Source organism: Halichoerus grypus, chromosome 13, assembly GCF_964656455.1.
Source record: "Halichoerus grypus chromosome 13, mHalGry1.hap1.1, whole genome shotgun sequence".
Taxonomy (NCBI): Eukaryota; Metazoa; Chordata; class Mammalia; order Carnivora; family Phocidae; genus Halichoerus; species Halichoerus grypus.
In genome coordinates this window covers 68,700,731-68,725,545 of record NC_135724.1, presented here as the reverse complement: position 1 = coordinate 68,725,545, position 24,815 = coordinate 68,700,731, and the positions used below count along the sequence as shown (strand labels likewise).

Genomic DNA, 24,815 nt, shown 5'->3' with positions numbered 1-24,815 from the left:
CAAAAAGTTGAGGTTTATGTCTTTTTTTTTTTTTTTTAATTTTATTTATTTGAGAGAGAGCACATGAGAGAGAGCATGAGCAGGGTGAGGGGCAGAGGGAGAGGGAGAAGCAGACTCCCCACTGAGCAGGGAGCCTGATGCGAGGCTCGATCCTAGGACTCTGGGATAATGACCCGAGCTGAAGGCAGGCACCCAACTGACTGGGCTACCCAGGCGCCCCTGAGGTTTACGTTCTGATAAGGAATTTTGATACTGCCTCTTGATAAAAGAGATATGCTGGGAAATATATGTAGAGCCTAAATGTTGGAGTTTCTGGGATGTTCTCCTGGCTTATGGGAGGTTATCACAGCAGATACTTGAAATTAGGACTGTGCCAGACAATTTAGAAAATATGCTCACCCTTAACTTAAATACCTACAAAATGGCTAATTCTCAAATGCCAGGATGATTGTTGCTTCATTAATTGCTAAGGATAATGTATGCTGTGTTGTATTTAGCCAGTTCCATTAGAGATCTACGATATCCCTTTTTTTTTTTTCTTAGAGAGTTCGTGCATGTGGTCCTGCAGGTGGCGGGTGGGGGGGTGGCAGGGAGAGGGAGAGAGAAATCTTAAGCAGGCTCCAGGCTCAGCATGGAGCTGGATGTGGGCTCAGTCTCAGGACCCTGAGATCATGACCTGAGCCAAAATCAGGAGTCAGACCCTAAACTGTCTAAGCCACCCAGGCGCCCCTAGGGTATTCCTTTTAATGACTGAACTAGAAATAGTTTCAAGTTAGTAATATTCAAGGAGGAAGCCTTAAACGTGGGGTGCATTCTGATTAGCAAGTCTAAGAGCTTTTCAACTTTTAATTTTCTGTATCAATATCTAGTTTTCAAACATTTTTTTAAAGATTTTATTTATTTATTTGACAGAGAGAGACACAGCGAGAGAGGGAACACAAGCAGGGGGAGTGGGAGAGGGAGAAACAGGCTTCCTGCTTCCCAGTCATGACCTGAGCTGAAGGCAGACACTTAAGGACTGAGCCACCCAGGCACCCAGCTTTCAAACATTTTTATTTATTGCATGGTAAAAATCTTCAGAAACAAATTTCTAAAGAGCTTTCTTCCAGTTGTGTTCTTAGTATAATGCCATTTCTTTCCACAGATTTGCTTGTAAATGCATCACGAAGAGGCAACCCAGAATGAAGAAAGCAAGCAGGAGTGTTGGCTCAGTGCCTAAAGTGTCTGGGATAAGCAAAACGCAAACAGTAGAAAAAACGAAACCTGAAAACAGCTCTTCAGCATCTACAGGAGGCAAACTTGTAAAACCTGGAACAGCAGCATCGTTGTCGAAGGTATTAATGTGGCAATGTTTGAATATGTGATGGATTTTAGAAGGAGCAAATCTTAGTATGATGTTTGATTTATTAAATAAACATTGTTTAGGATTCGCCCTCTGCTGGTGCTGAGAACACATAGCCTTTGAAGAGTTCACAGTGTGGTAGACTTGGTTTGTTTGGTCTGGCTTTACAAATGAAACCAAATAGTAGACTTGTTTATGAAACATATCATTGAGCACTTGCCTTGTGCAAGACTCTTGTGCCAGTGTGAGCTGGAGTTAGTCTTTTCTTTAGGGAGCTTGTGGTGTAACGGGTGGAGGTTGTCACATACATGCATAGCTAAAATACATGCAAAAAAGTCAGATTCCCTGGGGGAGTAGGAGGACAGCATAGGCATTTCAGGAAAACATTGTTGCTAGCCTGTGAAGGTTTTGCAAAAGAGCATGTGTGGTAGGTCTTAAAGGATGACCAGCAATAACATTCCTGAAACGCCTAGGGAGGGTATTTTTAATCCCACCCCACCCCCTTGCACACCATAAACTGTTCTTCTTTTTCTGACAACTGATCCCGTATTAATCCTGTTAAAATTGGGCGATATTAATTTAGTTGGAGCTTAACTAGTTTTCTTTACGCTCTTTTCGAGGCTGGTTTGGTTCTTGTTAGTACAGGATGGTGACTGCGGGCTTCAGAAGCAGACAGACCCTGGCTTTGTTTGCATGTGCTTCACAGCACCATGATCAGGATGAAATGAGGAATGTATGGAAGTGGGTAGCACAGAGTCTGGCACATGGCAAGGGCTTCATAAATGACAGGTAGTAGCATTTTTTTTTTTTTTTAAGATTTACTTATTTGAGAGAGAGAGAGAGCACACAAGCAGTGGGGCAGAGGGAGAGGGAGAAGCAGACTTCCTGTGGAGCAGGGAGCCCAACTTGGGGCTCGATCCCAGGACCCTGGGATTATGACTTGAGCTGAAGGCAGACGCTTAACGACTGAGCCACCCAGGCGCCCCAGGTAGTAGCATTTTTATTGATTATCTCTAGAAACTTTTACTGGCTCAGGACTGATTCCTGAAAAGAATAGTCTTTTTCTGTGGGGTGCTCTCAGTGTCTGTGTTGTTTTGGACCACCCAAGGGACAAGATGACTGTGGGCCATTTTTCTGCCGGTCAGATCTTAGGTATATTGCACAGAGATCCATACAGTCTTTTAGTCTTTCTTAGTGCAGAATCCACTTATTCTTTGCTTGTTTGTCCTGGGAATTTTGTGTTTTGAGTAGAAACTGACTCTGTGGGGAAAACCTGGAGAGGGTTAGTGCTAGTCTCATAGGAGAAACTAAGCACTGTTTGAAACACGATCCATTCAAAAGCCTTTTGTCCAGGCAGGGCTTTGATAGATTGTGGCTTAATTATTTTAAGAAGCACCTCATGGAACAGCTAATGAGGGACTTCCTTATGTGTTGAAAGATCTAGCTGGAAATGCTGGTTTTTCTATTCCAGGGTTATCAAAACTAAACCCAGACTTACTCCATGGGCTTGGAGGTGCCCCCAGATTTTCTCCTTGCTGCAGTTTTGATGAGCTGCTGGGTGTCATCCTATGGCCCAGAGAATGGTACCAGGAATAGACCTTTGCCCTACTTCCGTTAGTCTGAATCAACACCCTGAATTACTTCCTTGATGGCAGTGCTGCCACTCTTGTGTAAGGTAGCTGTCATTTTCTGACCTAACTGGTTACTCACTTGCTGGGGGTGTCTTCAGAGTGCCTGTGTGACTGGGTGACCTGTTATTTACGTGACTGGAAGAACAGGTTGCAGCACTGGCAGTGGATGTGTTCTACTGCTTTTCTTCTGTTGCCTCCTCATCAGTGGCAGGCAGGGTCTTTGAAGGTTTCCTGTGAAGTATGCCCTGAACAGGCATGTCACATCTTCTGAGGCCTGTATCTGGAGCTGATGGTAGTTTGGTTTTGAACAGTGAGTACTTTTTCATTGTGAAGCAAAACAACTGTATCTGCTGCGTGCCAGCACACGCCACTGCCCATAGCTTTGGCTGTCCTTAGTTGCTTCACATAAGTAGGGGGTGGTGTGTATGTGTGTAATGAGGAGGGTCTTAGAAGAGGCAAAACTATTTGGGAACACTTTAGCCTGAAGCAATAGCTTTTACTTAAGAAAGGAGAAGGAAAAAGTCACTGAATAGAAGTTGAAGTGAAAAGACAAAGAAGGAAAGAAGAAAATAGTGGGGCGCCTGGGTGGCTCAGTCGTTAGGCGTCTGCCTTCAGCTCGGGTCGTGATCCCAGGGTCCTGGGATCGAGCCCCGAATCAGGCTCCCTGCTCAGCGGGAAGCCTGCTTCTCCCTCTCCCACTGCTTGTGTTCCCTCTCTTGTTGTGTCTCTCTCTGTCAAATAAATAAATAAAATCTTAAAAAAAAAAAAAAAGAATGGGACGCCTGGGTGGCTCAGTTGGTTGAGCGACTGCCTTCGGCTCAGGTCATGATCCTGGAGTCCCGGGATCGAGTCCCACATCGGGCTCCCTGCTCGGCAGGGAGTCTGCTTCTCCCTCGGACCCTCCCCCCTCTCATGCTCTCTCTCATTCTCTCTCTCAAATAAATAAATTTAAAAAAAAATCTTAAAAAAAAAAAAAAAAAAAAAGAAAATAGTGAAAATGAATAGAAAAATTGAAAAGATCAAAAGGGCTTGGAGACTCCACAAACTTATTTTCCTAAGTTTTCATATTTCACTGTGCTTTCTCTAGCATTTGGACACTTCCCACAACTTGAATTCCTGTAACTGTGATGGAGCATTGATGACTAACCAGATGAATGAGGCCTTTGGCTTTTAGTCATATAGACACCACGTACACGTACTCACCCATTCATGGGGACACCCACATGTGTGTCTCTGTCACTGCACAGTATTCAGCACTTTCCTTGTAGTGGCGGGCATGGGGATATACATTTCTTTACCTCTTTCATTTCAAATATTGTTTGAGGCTAGATCTAGTTGAGGTGTAGGAGAAAGCACCTTTTTGACGAGAGCACCTCATTGCTGATTGGAGTTTTTGTAAATATAAAATACAGCATTACTGCTGTTCAGTGAGTTTTGAGGAAATTGTTCCCATTCTTGTGAGTAGCTGTGACATCTGATTCGGGGCCTTCGTTTGGCTAATTCTTTGTCACAGTGAGCAGAGAGGATTATTTGCCACATAGGGATGGTCTCCTATATGCATGCACTTTGCAGGTTTCACACACTGCTCAGGTGTTCCTGGTTAATCCTTGTAGAAGCAATACACTTTTTCATTCAAAAGAATATTCAAAAATAATACTTTTTTCTAAAAGTTAATAGATGAGAATTGGTAAATAGCAGTTAGAATCTATTTAAATAATTGATGACTCTTAATGACTATTTGTGGTCATGCCTTTTCAGTATGAAAATTAGTTAACCGTATGATTGAATAATCCATTTCTGAAACTTGAAAGGCAAGTTTTAAAACTAACCTTAAATTTTGATTTGATGATGCAGACCATGAAACTTGGACTTTACCTTGAGAAGCATGGATACGTTGGTTGTATTATTTCATCATTTGTATCTAGAAGGTTTTTTTTTAAACATTCTTTTTAAAAATTTTTTAATTTTAATTTTATTATTATGTACAATAATTAGTTCTATCAAATAATCATACCATGGCCTTCTATTGGTAATCTTCCCCAAGATAGATTCAGGTGAAATTAGATGTTTGTGCACTTCCTGGACTACCGCTTGAGACTTGAGACTTCGTGACTGATTCCAGTTTTGAAGCCATACACACAATTCAAAATATACACAAACTGGGTTAAGGCAATAAGAGTGGGCTGAAAGAAAGCACAGGACTTGGAATGAGTAAACTGTGTATTTTGCTTGCATGTGAGCCACCACGTGACCAGCAAGTGCTGTGTGTGTCTCAGAGCTCCTTTACTGTAGTGTGGGGGGCTTCTGAACATCTATAGTGATTGCACAGCGAGTGGACAGACAGCAGGTATGACCTGGCTGCAAGCTTTGCTGAGGGCTCATTTCTTCTCCACCTCTCCTTTTTTGGTTTCTTATTTCAGTTTGTAGTCCGCCAGCACAGCCTTGATTGCATCTGCAGCCAGCATGGAGCAGTGCAGTTTCACGGCGGGGGGTGGGGTGTGGGTGGGGGTGGTATATAGAGCTCCTTGGCGATGTCCATGTTCTTGATGGTCAAGGCTTCCTCTACCATCTTCCCTTTTACTCATTCAGTGGCTAACGAGCTGGAGGCAGTAGCAGACCCACAGCCAACTGTTTTAAACCTGGAGTCCACAATCTTCCCCTTTTCATTCACTTGAATCTGCAATTTCATTACATCACCACATGCTGGAGCCCCCACCAATCCAGTTGCAACATTTTTTGATGTCTTGTCAAGGGACCCCACGTTTCTAGGATTTTCATGATGATCAACAATCTTCTTGTGATAGAGCCCTGCTGGAGCCAACAGTTCCCAGGCAGACAGATGCGGGCTCCGCAGCAGCAGGGCCAACACCGCCGCCTCAGATGGCCTGCTTCAGCCGCCACCATCTTCCAGGCTTGCGCCTGCGCAGCAATTTTATTATTTTTTTAATTAAGTAATCTCTACACCCAGCGTGGGGCTTGAACTCACAACCCTGAGATCATGAGTTGGATGCTCTACCGACTGGCCCAACCAGGCGCTCCTGTATCTAGGTTTTTGCCAAATAATTTGCATTTTGCATCTGTTATTAAAAAGTAGGCTAAAAATGTCTTCCCTTCATCAATTTCAGAAATTTTTTGAACTGTTGTTGATGGGGAATGTTTATGTATGGAAGTGCACATGTATTTGCAGAATTGTATAACAAAAATTGAAATATGGAAAGATATCAGCCTGCAAGTAGCTTCTTCGTGTAAAAGGAAGTTGGAAAATAGTTTTATTTTGTTTGTTTTAAACCTTTTTCAAGTTTGTTTATTTTTAGTAATCTCTACACCCAACATGGGGCTCAAACTCATGACCCCAATTGAGATCAAGAGTTGCATGCTCTTCTGACTGAGCCAGCCAGGCACCCCTGTTTTTAGTTTTTTTGATGAAGTATACATTCAGAACAGTTTACACGGTATCTGTGTTCAGCTTAGTGAATCACCACAAAGTGCACATACTCTGCAGCCACCACCCAGATCAAGGAGTGGCTGAAATGGTCAAGGAGTGGTCTGAAGTGGCTTTAATTTGCATTTGCATTATTATCAATGGAATTAAGCACCTTTTCATATCTTACTTTTATATGTTTAGTGGACAGTTAGATATCCTCTTTGTGAAATGCCTGTTCAAATCAATTGCCCATTTTGCTACTGTGTTATCTTTTTCAACTTTTTTTGTGTGTGTGATAAAATACACATAACATTTATCATCTTAACCATTTTTAAGTGTACAGTTCAGTAGCAATAAGTACATTCACATTGAGCAACCATTAGCACCATCCATCTCCAAAACTTTCATTTTGTAAAACTGAAACTCTGTCCCCATTAAACAACAACTCCCCATTCCCCCTCCGCAGCCCCTGGCAACTACTGTCATACTTTCTGTCTCTGTGAATCTGACTACATAAGTACCTCATATGAGTGGAATCACACAGTGTTTGTCTTTTTGCCACTGGCTTATTTCACTTAGCGTAATGTCCTCAGCCTTCATCTACACTGTAGCATGTGTCAGAATTGCCTTTTTTTTTTTTTTTTTTAAGATTTTGTTTTTTTCAAGTAATCTCTACACCCAGTATGGGGCTCGAACTCACAACCCTGAGACCAAGAGTCACATGCTCCACCGACTGAGCCAGCCAGGCACCCCAGAATTTCCTTTTTAAATGTTGAATAATATTCCACTCTATGTAAATACGACATTTTGCTTATCCATTCTTCTATCAGTGGACACTTGGGTTATTTCCACATGGACTTTTGGCTATTGTAAATAATAGCTGTGAACATATATGTATAAATATCTCAAAGAAGCCCTGCTTTCAGCTTTTTGGGTATATACTCAGAAATGGAATTTCTGGGTCATATGGTAATTCCATTTTTAATTTTTGAGGAGCCTCCATAACTGTTTTCCACAGCAGCTTCACCATTTCCATTCCCACCAAGGAATTCTGTTCCCAACGAGTGTTTTAATTTTTCCATGTCCTCACCAGCACTTTTTCTTTTTATAGTAGCCATAGAAATGGGTATGAGGTGGTGTAGTGTGTTTTTTTGTACTGATTTATATTTTGAATATATTTATTAATATTAATATAATATACAATATATTATATACAAATATATTTATTAATATTAATATATTTATATATATTTATATTCTGAATATATATATATTCACATCTATTCTAGATGTGAGCCCTTTGTCATTTATTTGTGTTGCACATAATGTTCTCCCACTCTGTGCCTTCTCTTTCTCCTTTAATGGTATCTTTTGATAAATGGAAGTTCTTAATTTTAATATAGTCCAGTTTGTTAATCTTTTGTTTAGGTTAGGGGTGTGTGTGTGTTTATAAAATCTTTCCCTATCCCAAGGTCAAGAAGACAGTTTCCTGTACTTTTTTCAAGAGTGTTATTATTTTACATTTTATATTTAGATCCTCAATCTATATAGAATTATTTTTTTTAAAGATTTTTACTTATTTACTTGAGAGAGAGTGAGAGCGAGAGCAAGAGAGCGCACAGAGGGAGAGGGAGAAGCAGACCCCGAGATCATGATCTGAGTGGAAGGCGGATGCTTAACCGACTGAGCCACCGAGGCACCCCGTTCTCTTTTATAACCATAGTACAATTACCAGATCTGGAAGTGAACATTGATAAAATGCTAGTTTCTCATCTCTAGACTTTAATTAAATTTCACCAATTGTGCTAATGTCCATTTTAGCAAAAAAGAAGAACATTTTTTTTTCTGGTCCAGCTCTCAATCCAGGATAGTGAATTACATTTAGTTGTCACGCTCTTCTTTTCTTCTTAAATTTGGGACAGTTCCTCAGTCTTTATCTTTTGTGACCTGGATGTTACTAAAGAATGTAGGCCAGTTTATTTGGTAGACTGTCCTCCAGATTTAGGTTTCTCAGTGTTTCTTTGTGATTAGGTTGGGGTTAATGGGTTTTTGGCAGAAGTTCCACAGAAGCCACATGTCCTTGGTGCAGCATTGGTCAATCTGTTCCATTCCTGGTGATACTAACTTAATTTGGTTAAGGTGATGTCTGGTTTTTCTGCTATCAGGTTACCATGTTCCTTTTGTAATTCATAAGTATCTTGTCAAAAATACTTCGAGACTTTATAAATATTCTCTTTCGCATCAGACGTTCATACCCTAGTTTTAGCAATTCTTTATGATCCTTTCCAGAATCAGTTATTAGTATGATTTTTGCCAAGTAGTAGTTTTTGAATTCCATCATTCTTTCTACATTTAGTAGTTGGCATTCTACTTACAAGAAGTTGTTTTCAAAAAAAACAAAGAAGGAGTTTTCACTTTTGCTCCATCTATATATTCATTTATGTCAGTGTGGAAGAATGGATTCTTACTCAGTGGGCTGTCAGTGGTTAGCATCATTTTTTTTTTTTTTTTTGGTTAGCATCATTTTATTGTCCCCTATTTGGTCAGTGGGAGCCCCTTTGAGCTGACTCTGGTGTTCTTTCAATGTGTTTCTATTTTTTGAGCAACCCCTTAATTTCTGACATGAGAAGTTTTCTGTTTCTCCATACCTAGCCCAGAGTCAGCCTCTTCTTCAAGAAGAAGGTCTTGTTCCTTTTAGTGGAGGATGGCACTTAAAGCCTTTGGACATTGGGAAGGTGTGTTCTGGTGAGCACTGGGTGTTAAGTAACACTGATGAATCACAGACCTGTACCCCTGAAACAAATAATACATTATATGTTAATTAACTGAATTTAAATAAAAAAAAATAAAGCCTTTGGAAACTAGGTGTGTTCAAGTGCACACGTGTGCACTTACATATTTTTATCAATTTCTGTGTCTCTTTCCCTCCATATATATTAAAACCTTATGAGTTCACACTGTTACTTCCAAATCCACTTGACAGTATTTAGAGTAGCCTTTTCACTCTCTGTAATTGTAATCCCAGTCTCCTGATAGTGAGAAACCTGGCTTTCATTATAATATATTTTATTTTCTCAATCCTAGAATATGTAGGCAGTAGTTACAGAATTGCTCACCATACCACTGCCAAAAACAAATCTACCAGGTAGAATTCAAAATGTATACTTTTTTTGGTCTTTAGCTTGAGAGTTTGAGGATTTATAGTCAAAATAGTGTTTTCAGACGATACTTGGATTCTTCCCCCACCCTCCACCCTGTGTGGCTGTGTTATTTATTTGAAATGCAGTTGGGTCCATTTGTTCCTATTGTGTTCCATTTTAGGGTTTCCCCTACCCTTGTTTAATTAATTAATTAACTGCGAGCATGTGAAACACTACTAAGGTTCAGTTCCACATGTCAGAATTAGGAGAAGATGTATTCAGAGAAGTGCCCCTCCCCTACCCCATTCCTTCTGTCCCCAGCCATCCCTAGGAGGTAAACAGTCTAGTTGGGTTTTTGTTTTTCTCCTTCCTGTGTTTCTTTTTGCATAAATGATCAGATACATGTATATTTATTGTGTTATTTCCCCTTTTTACACAGAAGTTGCCATAATTAGATCTGTTTCTGCACTTTGCTTTTTTTCACTTAATGTATTCTAGAAATCTCTTTACACCAATTTATAGCAGTCTTTCTCATTCTCTTTAATGTGTCTTTGTACGGATGTACTATAGTTTATTGAGCTACTGTCCTGGTATGGGCATTCAAGGTGTTTCCAGTATTTTGCAGTTAAAGACAATGCTGCAGAGGCGCTTGGGTGGCTCAGTTGGTTAAGTGTCTGCCTTCAGCTCAGATCATGATCCCAGGGTCCCGGGATCGAGCCCCGAGTTGGGCTCCCTGCTCAGCGGGGAGTCTGCTTCTCCCTCTCCCTCTACCTCTCCCCCCTGCTTGTGCTCTCTCTTTCTCTCAAATAAATAAACAAAATCTTTTTTAAAAGGCAGTACTGCATTGAGTAGCCTTAAGTGTGTGTATTTTTGTATTATTGGAGGTATGTCTTCAGGTGAAATTCCTAGAGGTGGGTTGCTGGGAACAAAGTAAGTGTATACATAGTTCTGTTAGACATTGCTGGATGCCTTTCATAAGGCCACATCCAGCTGTGTTCTCACCAGCAACTTATAAGAGCGCCTGTTTCCGCACATCCTTCACAAAGGAATGTGTCATAACTTTTCATTTTTGCCAGTCTGATAGGTGAGATGTGGTATCTCAGTGTTGTTTAATTTGCATTTCTCCTATTGTGAGTTATTCTGGTTATAATTTTTGTATTGTGTGGGGATCGACTGTAGGTGATTATTTACTTTGCTCACTTTTCTATGTGTCTCTTACCCATTGATTTCTAAGAGTTCTTTGTGTATTAAGGATATTAGCCATTTATTTGTGAGAAATTGCAAATATATTCTCCCAGTTTCTCATTTTTGTATCATGCACAGGATTTTAAAAATTCTTTAAGATTTTAATTTTAATGTAGTCAAATTTATCAATTCTTTGTTGCATCATTCAGGATTTTGAATCATAGTTAGAAAGCCTTGGAATTTATTTTTGATATGGTGTGAAATAGGGCTCATTCATTTTTTTTTCTTTTGTGAATATGCAGTTGACCTAGTATCATTTATTGAAAAACCAATTTTTTTCTGTACTGCTTCTTTGGTCATGAATCAGGTGTCTTTATATGCAGTTTCTTTTTGGATTCTTTTCTATTCCATTGTTTATTCATGTGCCAGTACGCTACTATCATTTAACTTATGAAGGAAGAAAAATTACCTCAAAGATAATTCTAACTTCTATTAATGGAATATAAAAGGTTATTTGAAAATATAAGGGTATGTTGAGTTTATATACTGATTAATTGATGAGGGATAAATTGACAGGAAGGAAGTAGAATTTGATTTACAGATTTTTTGCATCATAGTTGATGACCAATTTCATAAACAGACACTAGTCTTAAAGAATATGAACAATCCTTAATGATTAATGCAGTTTTCTCCTTCCTCATTATATAACTAGGTTTTTCATAATGTGACAATCCTAAATTACCAAAGCTTAATTAGTTTAATTCATTAAAAACATTAATCCTTTCTACCTCTAGTAAGACAGATTGACCTAGCAAATGGTATTATATTGTAACTTTTATAATTGAATGATGAGAACAGAATCTATTCTACTAACAGAACAGGAAGAGACTTTAGAGATTAGTAATTTATGAAGCATTTTAATCTGTAGAGATGAATTTGTTATGATTGCTTAAGAATTTATTATGGTTACATGGCTCCAGATAGACAACAATAGTAAATCAGTTGGCTAACTTATGCTTTTACCCTAATGGGACAAAACTTTTTGGTTCTTTTTTTTTAAAAAGTAGTTTTTCTTGGGGTGCCTGGGTGGCTTAGTCAGTTGAGTGTCCGACTCTTGGTTTCGGCTTAGGTCTTTTTTTTTTTTTTTTTAATCAAATGAAAATAAAGGCTTATATTTTCTGCACAATAGCCATAGTCCCCCCAACTTCTGTTGTACTATACATCTTTTTTTTTATTTTTTTGTTGTTATGTTAATCACCGTACATTACATCATTAGTTTTAGATGTAGTGTTCCATGATTCATTGTTTGTGCATCACACCCAGTGCTCCATGCAGAACGTGCCCTCTTTAATACCCATCACCAAGCTAACCCATCCTCCCACCCCCCTCCCCTTAGAACCCTCAGTTTGTTTTTCAGAGTCCATCGTCTCTCATGGTTCGTCTCCCCCTCTAATTTCCCCCCCCTCATTCTTCCCCTCCTGCTATCATCTTCTTTTTTTTTTTCTTAACATATATTGCATTATTTGTTTCAGAGGTACAGATCTGAGATTCAACAGTCTTGTACAATTCACAGTGCTTATCAGAGCACATACCCTCCCCAGTGTCTATCACCCAGTCACCCCATCCCTCCCACCCCACCCCCCACTCCAGCAACCCTCAGTTTGTTTCCTGAGATTAAGAATTCCTCATATCAGTGAGGTCATATGATACATGTCTTTCTCTGTTTGACTTATTTCACTCAGCGTAATACCCTCCAGTTCCATCCATGTCATTGCAAATGGCAAGATCTCATTCCTTTTGATGGCTGCATAATATTCCATTGTATATATATATACCACCTCTTCTTTATCCATTCATCTGTCGATGGACATCTTGGCTCTTTCCACAGTTTGGCTATTGTGGACATTGCTGCTATAAACATCGGGGTGCACATACCCCTTCGGATCCCTACATTTGTATCTTTGGGGTAAATACCCAGTAGTGCAATTGCTGGATCGTATGGTAGCTCTATTTTCAACTTTTTGAGGAACCTCCATACTGTTTTCCAGAGTGGCTGCACCAGCTTGCATTTCCACCAACAGTAGGTCTTTTTTTTTTTTAAAGATTTTATTTATTTATTTGTTAGAGAGGGAGAGAGAGAGAGCGCACAGCAGGGGGAGTGGCAGGCAAAGCAGGCAGAGGGAGAAACAGCCTCCCCACTGAGCAAGGAGCCCAATGCAGGACTTGATCCCAGGACCTTGGGGTCATGACCTGAGCTGACGGCAGACGCTTAACCGACTGAGCCACCCAGGCGTCCCTGGACTCAGGGTTGTGGTATCTCAATGCGGAGTTTGCTTGAGATTCTCTCTCCCTCTTCCTCTGCCCCTCCCACTTGTGCTGTCTCTCTCAAATGAATTAATTGATTTTGAAAAAGTAGTTTTTCTTTTTTTCACAGATTTTTAACTCCTCTGTTCTTCCATTCCTAGAAGTAAAAACAGGTTTCTTCACTATCTTTTCTTTAAGTAATAATTTTATACCCGATCTCATCCAGAGGCTTGTTTTCTTCTTTTTTTTAATTGAAGTATAGCTGATGCTCGTTTTCTTTTTAAAAAGCTTGTATTTTTTTCAGTCTTTGGAAAATATAAATAAGTATTGCAAAGGGTCTTTCTCAAGGAGTATGATCATTTAGGCTGACTAACCCTCACTCTAACCTTAAACTGTCTGGATTTTATATATTACCTAAGCTTTAAGAAAAAAATCTTTCAATTTTGGCTTAAATTAGACTACTAAAAATTAGGTCAGGTTCTAAGAAAAATAAATTTCAAAGTAATGGTTCCATCACTGATTTACTTTAAAGCAATAAAGATTATTTCTGATTCTTAGCGGTATTTCCCTCTAGAAATTGCAGGATGGCACTTTCTGTGGCATTATAGAACTTTCCTCAGAGCCCATGTGACAGCACTCAGATGATCCCTGTTCATAAGTCATGTCCTAGGTGAAAGAGTAACTAAGAGGATGTCTTCACTTTTTCCTAACCCTCACTGACTCTGGCACATGTGGGCACACAGTAGGCTTCCATAAAGTCTTTGATTACATATGTGATTTTTGTATTTTAAAAAGAAGTGTGTGATTGTTTATAAACCAGTAAAGAGGTTCTCTTTCTGTAGCGCAGTATGAAGTACTGCTTGGTAACTGTCAGAAAATCTTTGTAGAGCTCTTGATCTTGAATTCAGTGTAAAAGCCAAGAGCTTTGTTTAGTCCCAAAATATTATTTACTCTTGCTTCATCTAATCAGTATGCTTTTATCTTCTGTTGCTTCTAGACCAAGAGCAATGATGACCTCTTAGCTGGAATGGCTGGAGGGGTGACAGTGACTAATGGTGTTAAAGGAAAGAAAAGCACCTGCCCTTCCACAGCATCTTCAGCATCGGCCCCTGCCATGACCACCGTGGAGAACAAATCCAAGATCAGCACAGGTATGGGTGGCATTCAGAGTAAAACTGCTTTTTTGTTTAAATAGCAGAGTGCAGTGGTATTTAAGGGGTTCTATTACTTACAGAAAATGTTCGATGTACAAAAGTATTTGTATTTCAACCCCATTACTCATCACCCTTGTCAACCAATGGCCAGTCGTAATTCCTTAACATCCACCTTCCCTCCTCATTATTTTGAAGCAAATTCCAAGGGTCCTATAATTTCATGAGCAAATATGTAATTATCTTTGAAAGATAAGGATTCCCCTAAAAATATTAAACAGTACCATTATCAGCCCTTAAAATAATTAATAGTAATTCCTCAAATCATAAATATAAATATAAAGAAATACTTATTCAAATTTCCAACTTTTTCTTTTCTTTTTTTTTAAAAGATTTTATTTATTTGAGAGAGAGAGAATAAGAGGGGGGAGGGTCAGAGGGAGAAGCAGACTCCCCGCTGAGCAGGGAGCCCGATGCGGGACTCGATCCTGGGACTCTAGGATCATAACCTGAGCCGAAGGCAGTTGCTTAACCAACTGAGCCACCCAGGCGCCCTCAAATTTCCAACTTTTTCATAAATACTGCATATGTATATTTACTGTCTCTGGATCAGGATTCATTTACGGTCCATTTATAAATTGTTACTCTTCCTTAAATCTATTTTTTTCTTACAATTTAATTTTTCTAGAAATATAGGATGTTTGACCTCTATTTTCCCGTGATCTGGATTTTGATGACACATCTCCTTGATGTCCTTGACCATATTCCTTTGTTCATTTACTGTTAATGTCATTGGATCTAGAGCCTTGATGGGACAGATTCAGGTTCCTTTTTTCCCCCAAGACTCCTTCATACATAATAGTTGTCCATCCACCAGTAGGCACATCATTTCTGGTTGTCTGTCTTTCCAAGATGTTAGCAGCTTTTGGTGATCAATGCCTGGATCCATTCATTCGTGTTCTACCATTCTCTCTTCATTAGCAGCAATTTGGCTTTAGATTTGATGGAGTCCGTAAATGAACTCAACCTGTAGTCCAAGGAGTAATGCTATCATATTTTACTTCTTACGCTTATAGAAAAAACTTTAAAACTTCGGTAAACACAAGATCGTGTGTTTTTATTTATTTATTTTTTATTATTTATTTATTTTTTAAAAGATTTTATTTTTAAGTAATTTGTACGCCCAACGTGGGGCTCGAACTCACAACCCCGACATCAAGAGTCACGTGCTCCACCGACCAAGACAACCAGGTGCCCCAAGATCATTTGTTTGTAATACAGCTGATGAAAGCACATTGGCAAAAACTATAGCAGACTTTCTTTATCATCATTATTTAGGCCTTTAGCCCCTCATGTATGTATTAGACTTTTTCATAGCCCAGGTTTACCTACTGTCTTCTCTCCTACTTTGATCTTCTGTGGACTCATCTTTCTATCCCAGATCACGCCCCCTTGTTAGTTATAATAGTCATGTGGTATGATCATGAGGAAGGCACTGTTAGACCAGGCACCATTCCATTTTATCCTCACTATAGCCATATGAGGTAGAGGCTGTTATTATCCTCATTTTAGAGATGTGAGAGCTATGCTTAAAGCTTAAGTATCTTGCCTAAGGCCTTGTATTCATTTGCTCAGAAAATATTTATTGGGTACCGTACCACGTTGTACCAGGCTTCAAAGCTGGTGGTGGAGCAAGGACTGCACCTTAGGTCTTTTATGCTCAAGCCTGAGGTCATCACCACACTTAACACTGCAGTCTGTGTTGTAAGAAGGAAATTAAGTACTCTAATACCATCTATATCTCTTCTTATTTCCAGCTTTTAGAATTTATTGGGAGAGCTCCCTCGCATTTGTACCCTGGTTCCCTGCTGACCAGTGCCACCTGCCCTCCAGCTGAATTCAGTTATCTCCTCCCTGGATCCATTGCCTCTACTGGAGGCAGCTTTGTACGTCTGTATTAGTTTGTTAAGGCACCCATAACAAATTATACAGACTGGGTGGCATAAATAACAGACACGTAGTTTCACCAAAACTGGCTAGAAGTCTGAGATCAAGGTGTCGGCCAGTTTGATTTGTTCTGAGACCTCTCTCCTTGGCTTGTAGTTGGCTCTCTTCTCATTGTCTCCTCACATGGTCATCCCTCTCTCTGTGTCTGTGTCCCGGTCTCCTCTTCTTACAGATAACAGTTTTTATGATATCTTTGGATTAGGGCCCTCCGTAACAAACCCCATGTTAATATAAGTACCTCTTTACGTTAATTATAACTCTTTTCCCAAGTAGAGTCAATTCTGAGGTACTGGGGGTTATGGCTTCAACATATGAATTGAGGACACAATTGAGCCCCTAACAACGTCCTTAACTCTTCAGTTGATCTGCTCTACCTTTATTTACTCCCCGTGACTTCTCTAAGACCATTTCACTTGTCTGTAACTCACATTCTTCCGTCTACTCACTGGGCACAATAATCCCGAAGGGGAGCTTTTCTTTGTCATGTTTTCTCTCTTCCTTTCTCGTTCCTTTACCTCTCCTTTCCTTTTGGGGCATTATCAATCCCTCCCCTCATTACTGTCTCCTTTCCTTTTGTCTTTCAGGAATGGCCAGATCTTTTCCTTCTTAGGACGGGTTTTGGTTTGGAAAAGAAGGATGATTGGTACTGTCTACAGAAATGGAGAGAATGAATACTTCGGTTATACCACCCTTTTCCTTTTTTGGCCTCCATTTGCAATTGTTTCTCCTCATCTTGTTACTTTTACCCTGTAAATCTGTTACAGATGTATCATCCCTTCTCTGTTCTTGCAGAGATCCTGATCTCACTCCCCAGATGTAGGCCCTCCTTCATTTTTACTGCTCTTCCTGCCCACCTTCCTCCTTGACTGCTCTTCTTCCTCAGATGTTTCACTTAGCATCGTCTGGATTCATTTTCATAAAAATGCTGTTCTCTGTCTTTCTTGCTCCAGAACATTTATTGAACATTTACTGTGGGACTCACTAAATTTCCCTTGGCGTTCAGGGCCCCATAAAAACTTCCCCTGCTGCTTCCATTCATTGTGTGACCTTACTTTTCCTTGCTGTGCGTCCTGTTCACTTCTGCTTCCTCATCCTGTCCTGTGGCCAGCCAGAATTCCCTCCCCTGCTCTACACCTGATCCCTGGCAGAATTACTGGCTGTCTTCCTATATCACATCGACCTTTCTCTCCCTCTTACCTCTGCAGCCTGGTGCCTGCCACGTAAAAAACTATCAGGTTCTTACAGAACACTTACTGATTAGGTCTAGATCTTATTTTACAAAGTAAAAAGCAGCTAATTATTTCTTAAGTATTTATAGGTAAGCATATTCCTGTTCTTTCTGTATTAAACACACGATCATGTCAGTTTTCACAGGTTTAGAATTTTAGCAGTCAGGTAATACTGATTCATATAGCATATTTGATAATGTGCCATCATTAGTTAGCATTTGTACATTATTGTTTTATAACATTTAGGGAGGCAGCATAACATACTTCTTAAGTTTCAGATTCTGGAGCCAGACTGTTTGCCTGCATTTGAATTTGGGCTCATCCACTTATTACATGTGGGGTGTTGGCAGATTATTTAGCATCTGTGTGTGTGAGTTTCTTCATGTTGATAATAATGAGGCTTGTATAAATTAATGTATGTGAAGTGTTCATCTGTGTGTGTGTAAAGCAAGTGCTAAGTATACATTAGCCTTATTATAATTAATGTTATTGGTACTATTTATGTGGCATGCTATGATGTGAAAACTTTTTGCACTTACTTTGATTATACTTTGTGTTTATCATAGGTAGCTTAGATTTTTTGTTTGTCCGGAAGCCGCCTTACCCTTCTTGCTCATCTGTGATCTTTCTTTACCATCTGCTTCTACAGTTAGTTTGCTACCTGACTGGTTAATCCTAGAGTCCGCTTTATCTAGCTTGCCCTAGAATATTATGCCCTTGGACATTTGTTTAAAGCCATGGTTTAGGATTCAAGTTAACGTGCAACTTTTTTTACGTAATAGATTTATTGAGATATAATTCACATTTTGTAAAATTCACCTTTTTAAAGTATACAATTCAGTGTATAACTTCTTTTTCATTAATAATTAAAAGATGAATGATCTGGTTTTGAGGAAATGGAATTTTACAGTAACCAGAATCTAAGGCAAGATTAATGTCGGTCAGAATCAATGTGTAGGTCTCTAGATCTCATCTGATTAGACCTCGGGCATAACCTCTGTGCCTTTTCTTGCTAATATTTTTGCCTTCCATTCTTTGTTTTAAACACTTAGGCACAAGTTCATCCAAGCGGAGCACTTCCATAGGTAATAAAGAATCCGGTTCTACTAGAGAAAGATTACGTGAACGTACCCGACTAAGCCAGAGCAAAAAACTACCTTCTGTGGGTCAGGGAGCTAATGACGTGGCATTGGCCAAGCGTTCCCGCAGCCGCACGGCTACAGAATGTGACGTTCGCATGAGCAAGTCTAAGTCAGACAATCAGATCAGTGACAAAGCTGCTTTGGAAGCCAAAGTGAAAGATCTTCTCACATTGGCAAAAACCAAGGATGTGGAAATCTTACATTTGAGAAATGAACTCCGAGACATGCGTGCTCAGCTGGGCATTAATGAGGATCATTCCGAGGGTGATGAAAAATCTGAGGAGAAGGAAGCCATCATTGCTCACCAGCCAACTGACGTCGAGTCCACTTTACTGCAGTTGCAGGAACAGAATACTGCCATCCGGGAAGAACTCAACCAGCTAAAAAACGAAAACAGAATGTTAAAGGACAGGTTGAACGCGCTGGGCTTTTCCCTAGAGCAGAGGTTAGACAATTCTGAAAAACTGTTTGGTTATCAGTCCCTGAGCCCAGAAATCACCCCTGGCAACCAGAGCGATGGAGGAGGGACCCTGACCTCTTCGGTGGAAGGCTCTGCCCCTGGTTCCGTGGAGGATCTCTTGAGCCAGGATGAAAACACCCTCATGGACCATCAGCACAGTAACTCTATGGACAACCTAGACAGTGAGTGCAGTGAGGTGTACCAGCCCCTCACGTCGAGCGATGATGCCCTGGACGCACCATCGTCCTCAGAGTCCGAAGGCGTTCCGAGCATAGAGCGCTCCCGGAAGGGGAGCAGTGGCAACGCGAGTGAAGTGTCCGTCGCTTGCTTGACAGAACGGATACATCAGATGGAAGAGAACCAACACAGCACAAGTGAGGAACTTCAGGCGACTCTGCAAGAGCTAGCTGATTTACAGCAGATAACCCAGGAACTGAACAGTGAAAATGAAAGGCTGGGGGAAGAGAAGGTTATTCTTATGGAGTCTTTATGTCAGCAGAGTGATAAGTTGGAACACTTTAGCCGACAGATTGAATATTTCCGCTCCCTTCTCGATGAGCATCACATTTCTTATGTCATAGACGAGGATGTGAAAAGCGGACGCTATATGGAATTGGAGCAACGTTATATGGACCTAGCAGAAAATGCCCGTTTCGAACGAGAGCAGCTTCTCGGTGTCCAGCAGCATTTAAGCAATACTTTGAAGATGGCAGAACAAGACAACAAGGAAGCTCAAGAAATGATAGGGGCGCTCAAAGAACGCAATCACCATATGGAGCGAATTATTGAGTCTGAGCAGAAGGGTAAAGCAGCCTTGGCAGCCACATTAGAGGAGTACAAAGCCACAGTGGCCAGTGATCAGATAGAGATGAACCGCCTGAAGGCTCAGCTGGAGAATGAAAAGCAGAAAGTGGCGGAGCTGTATTCCATCCATAACTCTGGAGACAAATCTGATATTCAGGATCTCCTGGAGAGTGTCAGGCTGGACAAAGAAAAAGCAGAGACTCTGGCTAGTAGCCTGCAGGAAGACCTAGCTCACACCCGAAATGATGCCAATCGATTGCAGGACACCATTGCAAAGGTACTGCTCAAGTAGATAAAATGTTCTGGAGCAGCATTATGCAGCTGCAGTACACACCATACTTACTGAAAGCCAGTATCACTTGTGTGATGTGTCATTCACTTACTTTACTTTATTTTTATTTTTATTTTTATTTATTTGACAGAGAGACAGCGAGAGAGGGAACACAAGCAGGGGGAGTGGGAGAGGGAGAAGCAGGCTTCCTGCGGAGCAGGGAGCCCGACGTGGGGGCTCGATCCCAGGACCCTGGTATCATGACAAGCCGAAGGCAGACGCCTAACGATTGAGCCACCCAGGCACCCCTGTCATTCACTTTTTTAAGGCTGATTTTGTTTTAAAGCTTGAGAATGGTTTTCTTTATTGGGATATAGTCAAAAGTATTCTTAAAATAATGTCATTTCCACTCACTTGAGTTTTGTTACTGTTTTCCTGCCTGTGAGAGGAAGGGACTAGAATGACAACAACAGAATTTGTCTCTAATCTGGGTGCGCCCAGGGGGGGTCGTATCGTGCAGTTTTACCTCCTCATCTCTAATGCATTTTGGCATAGGAAAGATGAGAGCCAGTAGACCTGTCTGTGGGATCAGCAATGTCTCCCCCTTTTCCTGTGGTTGTAGTTTTTCAAATAGAGTTCTGTTTCGAGTTAAAAAATATTTTTGGAGCATGGAGGCTCCTGTTTGTTAGAGGGCTGTCTTGTTGCTGGCGAGGACCTTAGCGACCATGGGTCCAGCCCCCTTGTTTTACATCTACCACAATAATGAGGACTCATGCAGAACTACAGCTGGGGTTGCTGGCACTCCGGCCATGGGTCTGTGCCCCATGTGATTGCTGATGTAGGGTTTATTTGCATGAGTTATCCAATGATTCTATCTTAACATTTTATTTCTTATTTTAGTGCAGTAATTTTTAAAGTAAGAAACATTAGTATATCTTTGGCCAAAATTCAAATAATTTAGATCTTAATTATTTTAGTGATGATGTTTAGAGATACAATTTAGGGAATGTATTATTTGTTGGAGCATATGTGTTGGAGGGCACTTTGAGCTGATACTTCTGCAGTGACAGTATTTGAGAATTTGTTTCCATTTTTATTTTGGTAATGAAACTGTCACACATCAGACATTTTTTTTTTTTGGGTGGAGAGGATGTTATTAATCAGATGCATGCCTTCTGTCCAAACTTTGGAGAAGGAAGAATTTCCAAAATTTCCTCATAATCTAGTTAAAGTTCAGTGATACGTCAATATAATTGTCAATGATGTAGCAACAAATTATGCTTAAGCATATTACATAAAATCCTATATTATTGTGGAGTGCTTTTTCATACTTTCAGACAGTTTTTACACAGGTGGTTTTAGTTCATACCTAGCAATTCACGCTCAGCTTCCTTTGGAACAATGTATACTTCCATTCTGGAATTTTTCTTAGAGCAGCTCTCACTTTTCTAATCCGCACCATCAATTCTGTATAGGTAGAAGATGAATACCGAGCCTTCCAAGAAGAAGCTAAGAAACAAATAGAAGAATTGAATATGACATTAGAGAAACTAAGATCAGAGCTAGAAGAAAAAGAGACAGAGAGGAGCGACATGAAAGAAACCATCTTTGAACTTGAAGATGAAGTAGAGCAACACCGAGCCGTGAAACTCCACGACAACCTCATTATTTCTGATTTAGAAAGTAAGTGATGGGGGACCTTTTCATTCCTTTTTGTCCTTCCCATCTCAACGAGTGGGGATAGTTTGCATTCAGTAGCAGAATGGAACGCTCTGCCTGTGCAGCGATGCTGGTGCAGTAGACAGCACCCAGGAGAAATATGCATGTGGCCAGGCAGGTTTCACACAGTAGGCAGTCGTCTGTGGGCTGCTGTGTTTTGTTCCTAAGGAAGGACTGTTAAGTGGAAGCATTGCTTTAAAACTGTGCTTAGTTATAGAAAATCGTTTGAAGGAAAAGCTGATTGTTATTTCTAGGTCTTAGGAAAAGCCATTTATTGTTTACTTTTAGTGATTGCAAGTATACTGAGACAAATCAATCCTTCATAATCTTATGTCTAAGGCACAGGTATTTATTTGTTGTCTCATTTTCTTCCCTGCCAAGGAGATTTTATGATCTGGTAGAATTGAAACTCTAATTTTAAGTTGCTTCAAGTTTTTTGAAACTATTTGATAATTATTTCAGACTTATAAAAAAGTTACAAAAATAGTACAAAGCATTTCTGTGTTGACAATTTGATGAGGAGCAGAAATTCGGGTGATTTTAAAATGGCTTCTCACAGACTATTTATTATGTTGCAAGTGAGGTAAAAGAAACAACCAGAAATTATACAGTGGAAAAATTTGGGCAACACTTTGGGTCATCGTGTAAGTGACAGAGGCACACAGAATCGGACTCGGCATCAGCTAAGCCGTATTCTGGCTGAGGCATAACTTCAGTTAATTATAAAGAACATTAAATAGACAAAAAATAAAGTATGTTTTACTAAAAACACAAGAGGTGCTGTATTCCTCAAAAATGCCAATGTCATAAAAGCCTTTGGAAAAGTTCCAGATTAAAGGGGCCTAGGGAGACATGACAATTAAATGTAATACCTTTGCCTAGGCTGGGTCTAGTACTGTAGGGAAAATGCTATAAAGGATGTTATGACAAAACTGGTCAAAAGCAGATGCTAGAGGGCGCCTGGGTGGCTCAGTTGGTTAAGCGACTGCCTTCGGCACAGGTCATGATCCTGGAGTCCCAGGATCGAGTCCCGCATCGGGCTCCCTGCTCGGCAGGGAGTCTGCTTCTCCCTCTGACCCTCCCCGCTCTCATGTGCTCTCTCTCATTCTCTCTCTCAAGTAAATAAAATCTTAAAAAGAAAAAGTAGATGCTAGATAAACATGTATAAGCTTATGAAGTTGATAACTATACTGTGTTTATGTAAGTAAATGTCTCTATACTTAGGAACCACACACTGAATAGTTAGGGGTAAAGAGCCATGATGTATATCCTTTTTCTTTTTTTTAAAGATTTAATTAATTTATTTATTAGAGAGACAGTGAGAGAAAGGGACCACAAGCAGGGGGAGTGGGAGAGGGAGAAACAGGCTTCCCGCCGAGCAGAGAGCCCAATGCTGGGCTCGATCCCAGGACCCTGGGATCATGACCTGAGCCAAAGGCAGACACTTAACGACTGAGCCACCCAGGCACCCCCATGATGTATATCCTTAAAGGGTTCAGGGAAAACATCAGGGATAGATGGATAGAGACAGATAAATAGGGATACAAGATAGCAAATGATGAAAACGGATGGGTAAACTGTTAACATAGGCAAATCTGAGGAAAATGGTATATGGGTGCTTTTTGTACCAGTTTTTGCACCTTTTTATAAATTTGGAATTATTTCTAAATAATGCTTCTTAAAAACTCCTATGTATTCTTCATCCAGATTCCTCAAATGTTAACAAATTTTAAGTTGTAGTACACTTTAATGATACCCAGGTTGGGGGTGGGGACAAGGAGAATGGGAATAACCGTTTTTTGGTATGTTAGTTAAAGCTTTTAAATCTTTTCGTTCATAATACTGCTCCATTGGGCTCTGACAGTGTGTTATTCCTTGACAGAGGATTAATAGGCAAACACAGTGTTGGGCCAGATCCCATGTGCTGTGGGTGCAGAGGTGGGGAGGTTTTTTGTTTTGTTTTTAAAGATTTTATTTATTTATTTGACAGAAAGAGAGAAAGAAAGTGAGAGAGTGTGCAAGAGCACACAGCAGGGAGCTGTAGGCAGAGGGAGAAGGAGAAGCAGGCTCCCCACTGACTAGGGAGCCCGATGCGGGGCTCGATCCCAGGATCCTGGGATCGTGACCTGAACCGAAGGCAGAGGCTTAACTGACTGAGCCACCCGGGCACCCCAGGGAGATTTGAAGTAGTTCCAAGAGAGTGGCTTATCTGCAGGAGTCCTAAACATGTCTTGTAGTTCTGAGCTCTGGCTAGTTGGCCCCATTTCTCTGGATTGACCCCAGGGTTATTTAGAACATTCTGAGACATTTGGATACTAAAGTAGCTGACGGTGGGACTGTTTCCTTGAAGATAGTGATAGTCCTGCAGATAAAGCTTTCTTATCTGAAATTTAAAAAAACTTTCAGTTTAACATTTATATCTAGTCTGTATTTCATTGTCTGTGAACTGAGAGGATTTATTTATTTCCTAAATATAAAAGGTTCTAAAGTTTTTCAGATTAACTTGGAAGTTGAGTGCATTTTCCATTTAGTACTGATAAAGGCCTTTTCCCTTGCAAGACTTTTGATTTGAACATGGGAAGAGTGACATCTTGTGGTAACTGGGGTAATAGGTAGAAAAATGTTAGCTGATAAGGATTCCTGGGATGAAAAATCATTGCCAAAATAAAATTATGTTAACATTATGTGGATTTTAATTATTAAGTGGCTGAAAATCCTGAATAAAATTTCTTTTTAGCCATGTAGCTTCTCCCCCCAGTTTTTTGGAATGAAAAGTTCAAATATCCAGAAATATTGGTAGCATGGTATAGTTAGCACCCACTGCCTAGATTTGACAGTTATTAATGTTTTGCAATATTTACCTTCTGTGTGTGTATGTGTGTGTTTAACTGAATCAGCTGACAGTAATTGTAGACCTCATGACATGTAATATTTCAGTATGTGACTCCTAAATATTCTCCTCGTAATCATATCTAGTAAAATTTGGCATAATTCCTTAGTATCATC

At 40.2% G+C, this 24,815-nt stretch overlaps 1 protein-coding gene and 1 pseudogene across 3 annotated transcripts in view; one reads left to right on the top strand and one right to left on the bottom strand.

Moving 5' to 3' along the window:
- Positions 1-24,815, top strand: part of SPECC1L (sperm antigen with calponin homology and coiled-coil domains 1 like) — a 128,762-nt gene that overhangs the window by 29,631 nt on the left and 74,316 nt on the right. For all 3 annotated transcript variants that reach the window (XM_036077942.2, XM_078060707.1, XM_078060708.1), the window contains 4 exons: positions 1,145-1,334; positions 14,024-14,177; positions 18,466-20,096; positions 21,566-21,773. In XM_036077942.2, coding sequence (XP_035933835.1) covers positions 1,182-1,334; positions 14,024-14,177; positions 18,466-20,096; positions 21,566-21,773 — 2,146 coding nt within the window. In that variant the 5' untranslated portion in view covers positions 1,145-1,181. The remainder of the gene's footprint in view (positions 1-1,144; positions 1,335-14,023; positions 14,178-18,465; positions 20,097-21,565; positions 21,774-24,815) is intronic.
- On the bottom strand, positions 5,352-5,877 carry LOC118526610 (iron-sulfur cluster assembly enzyme ISCU pseudogene; annotated as a pseudogene).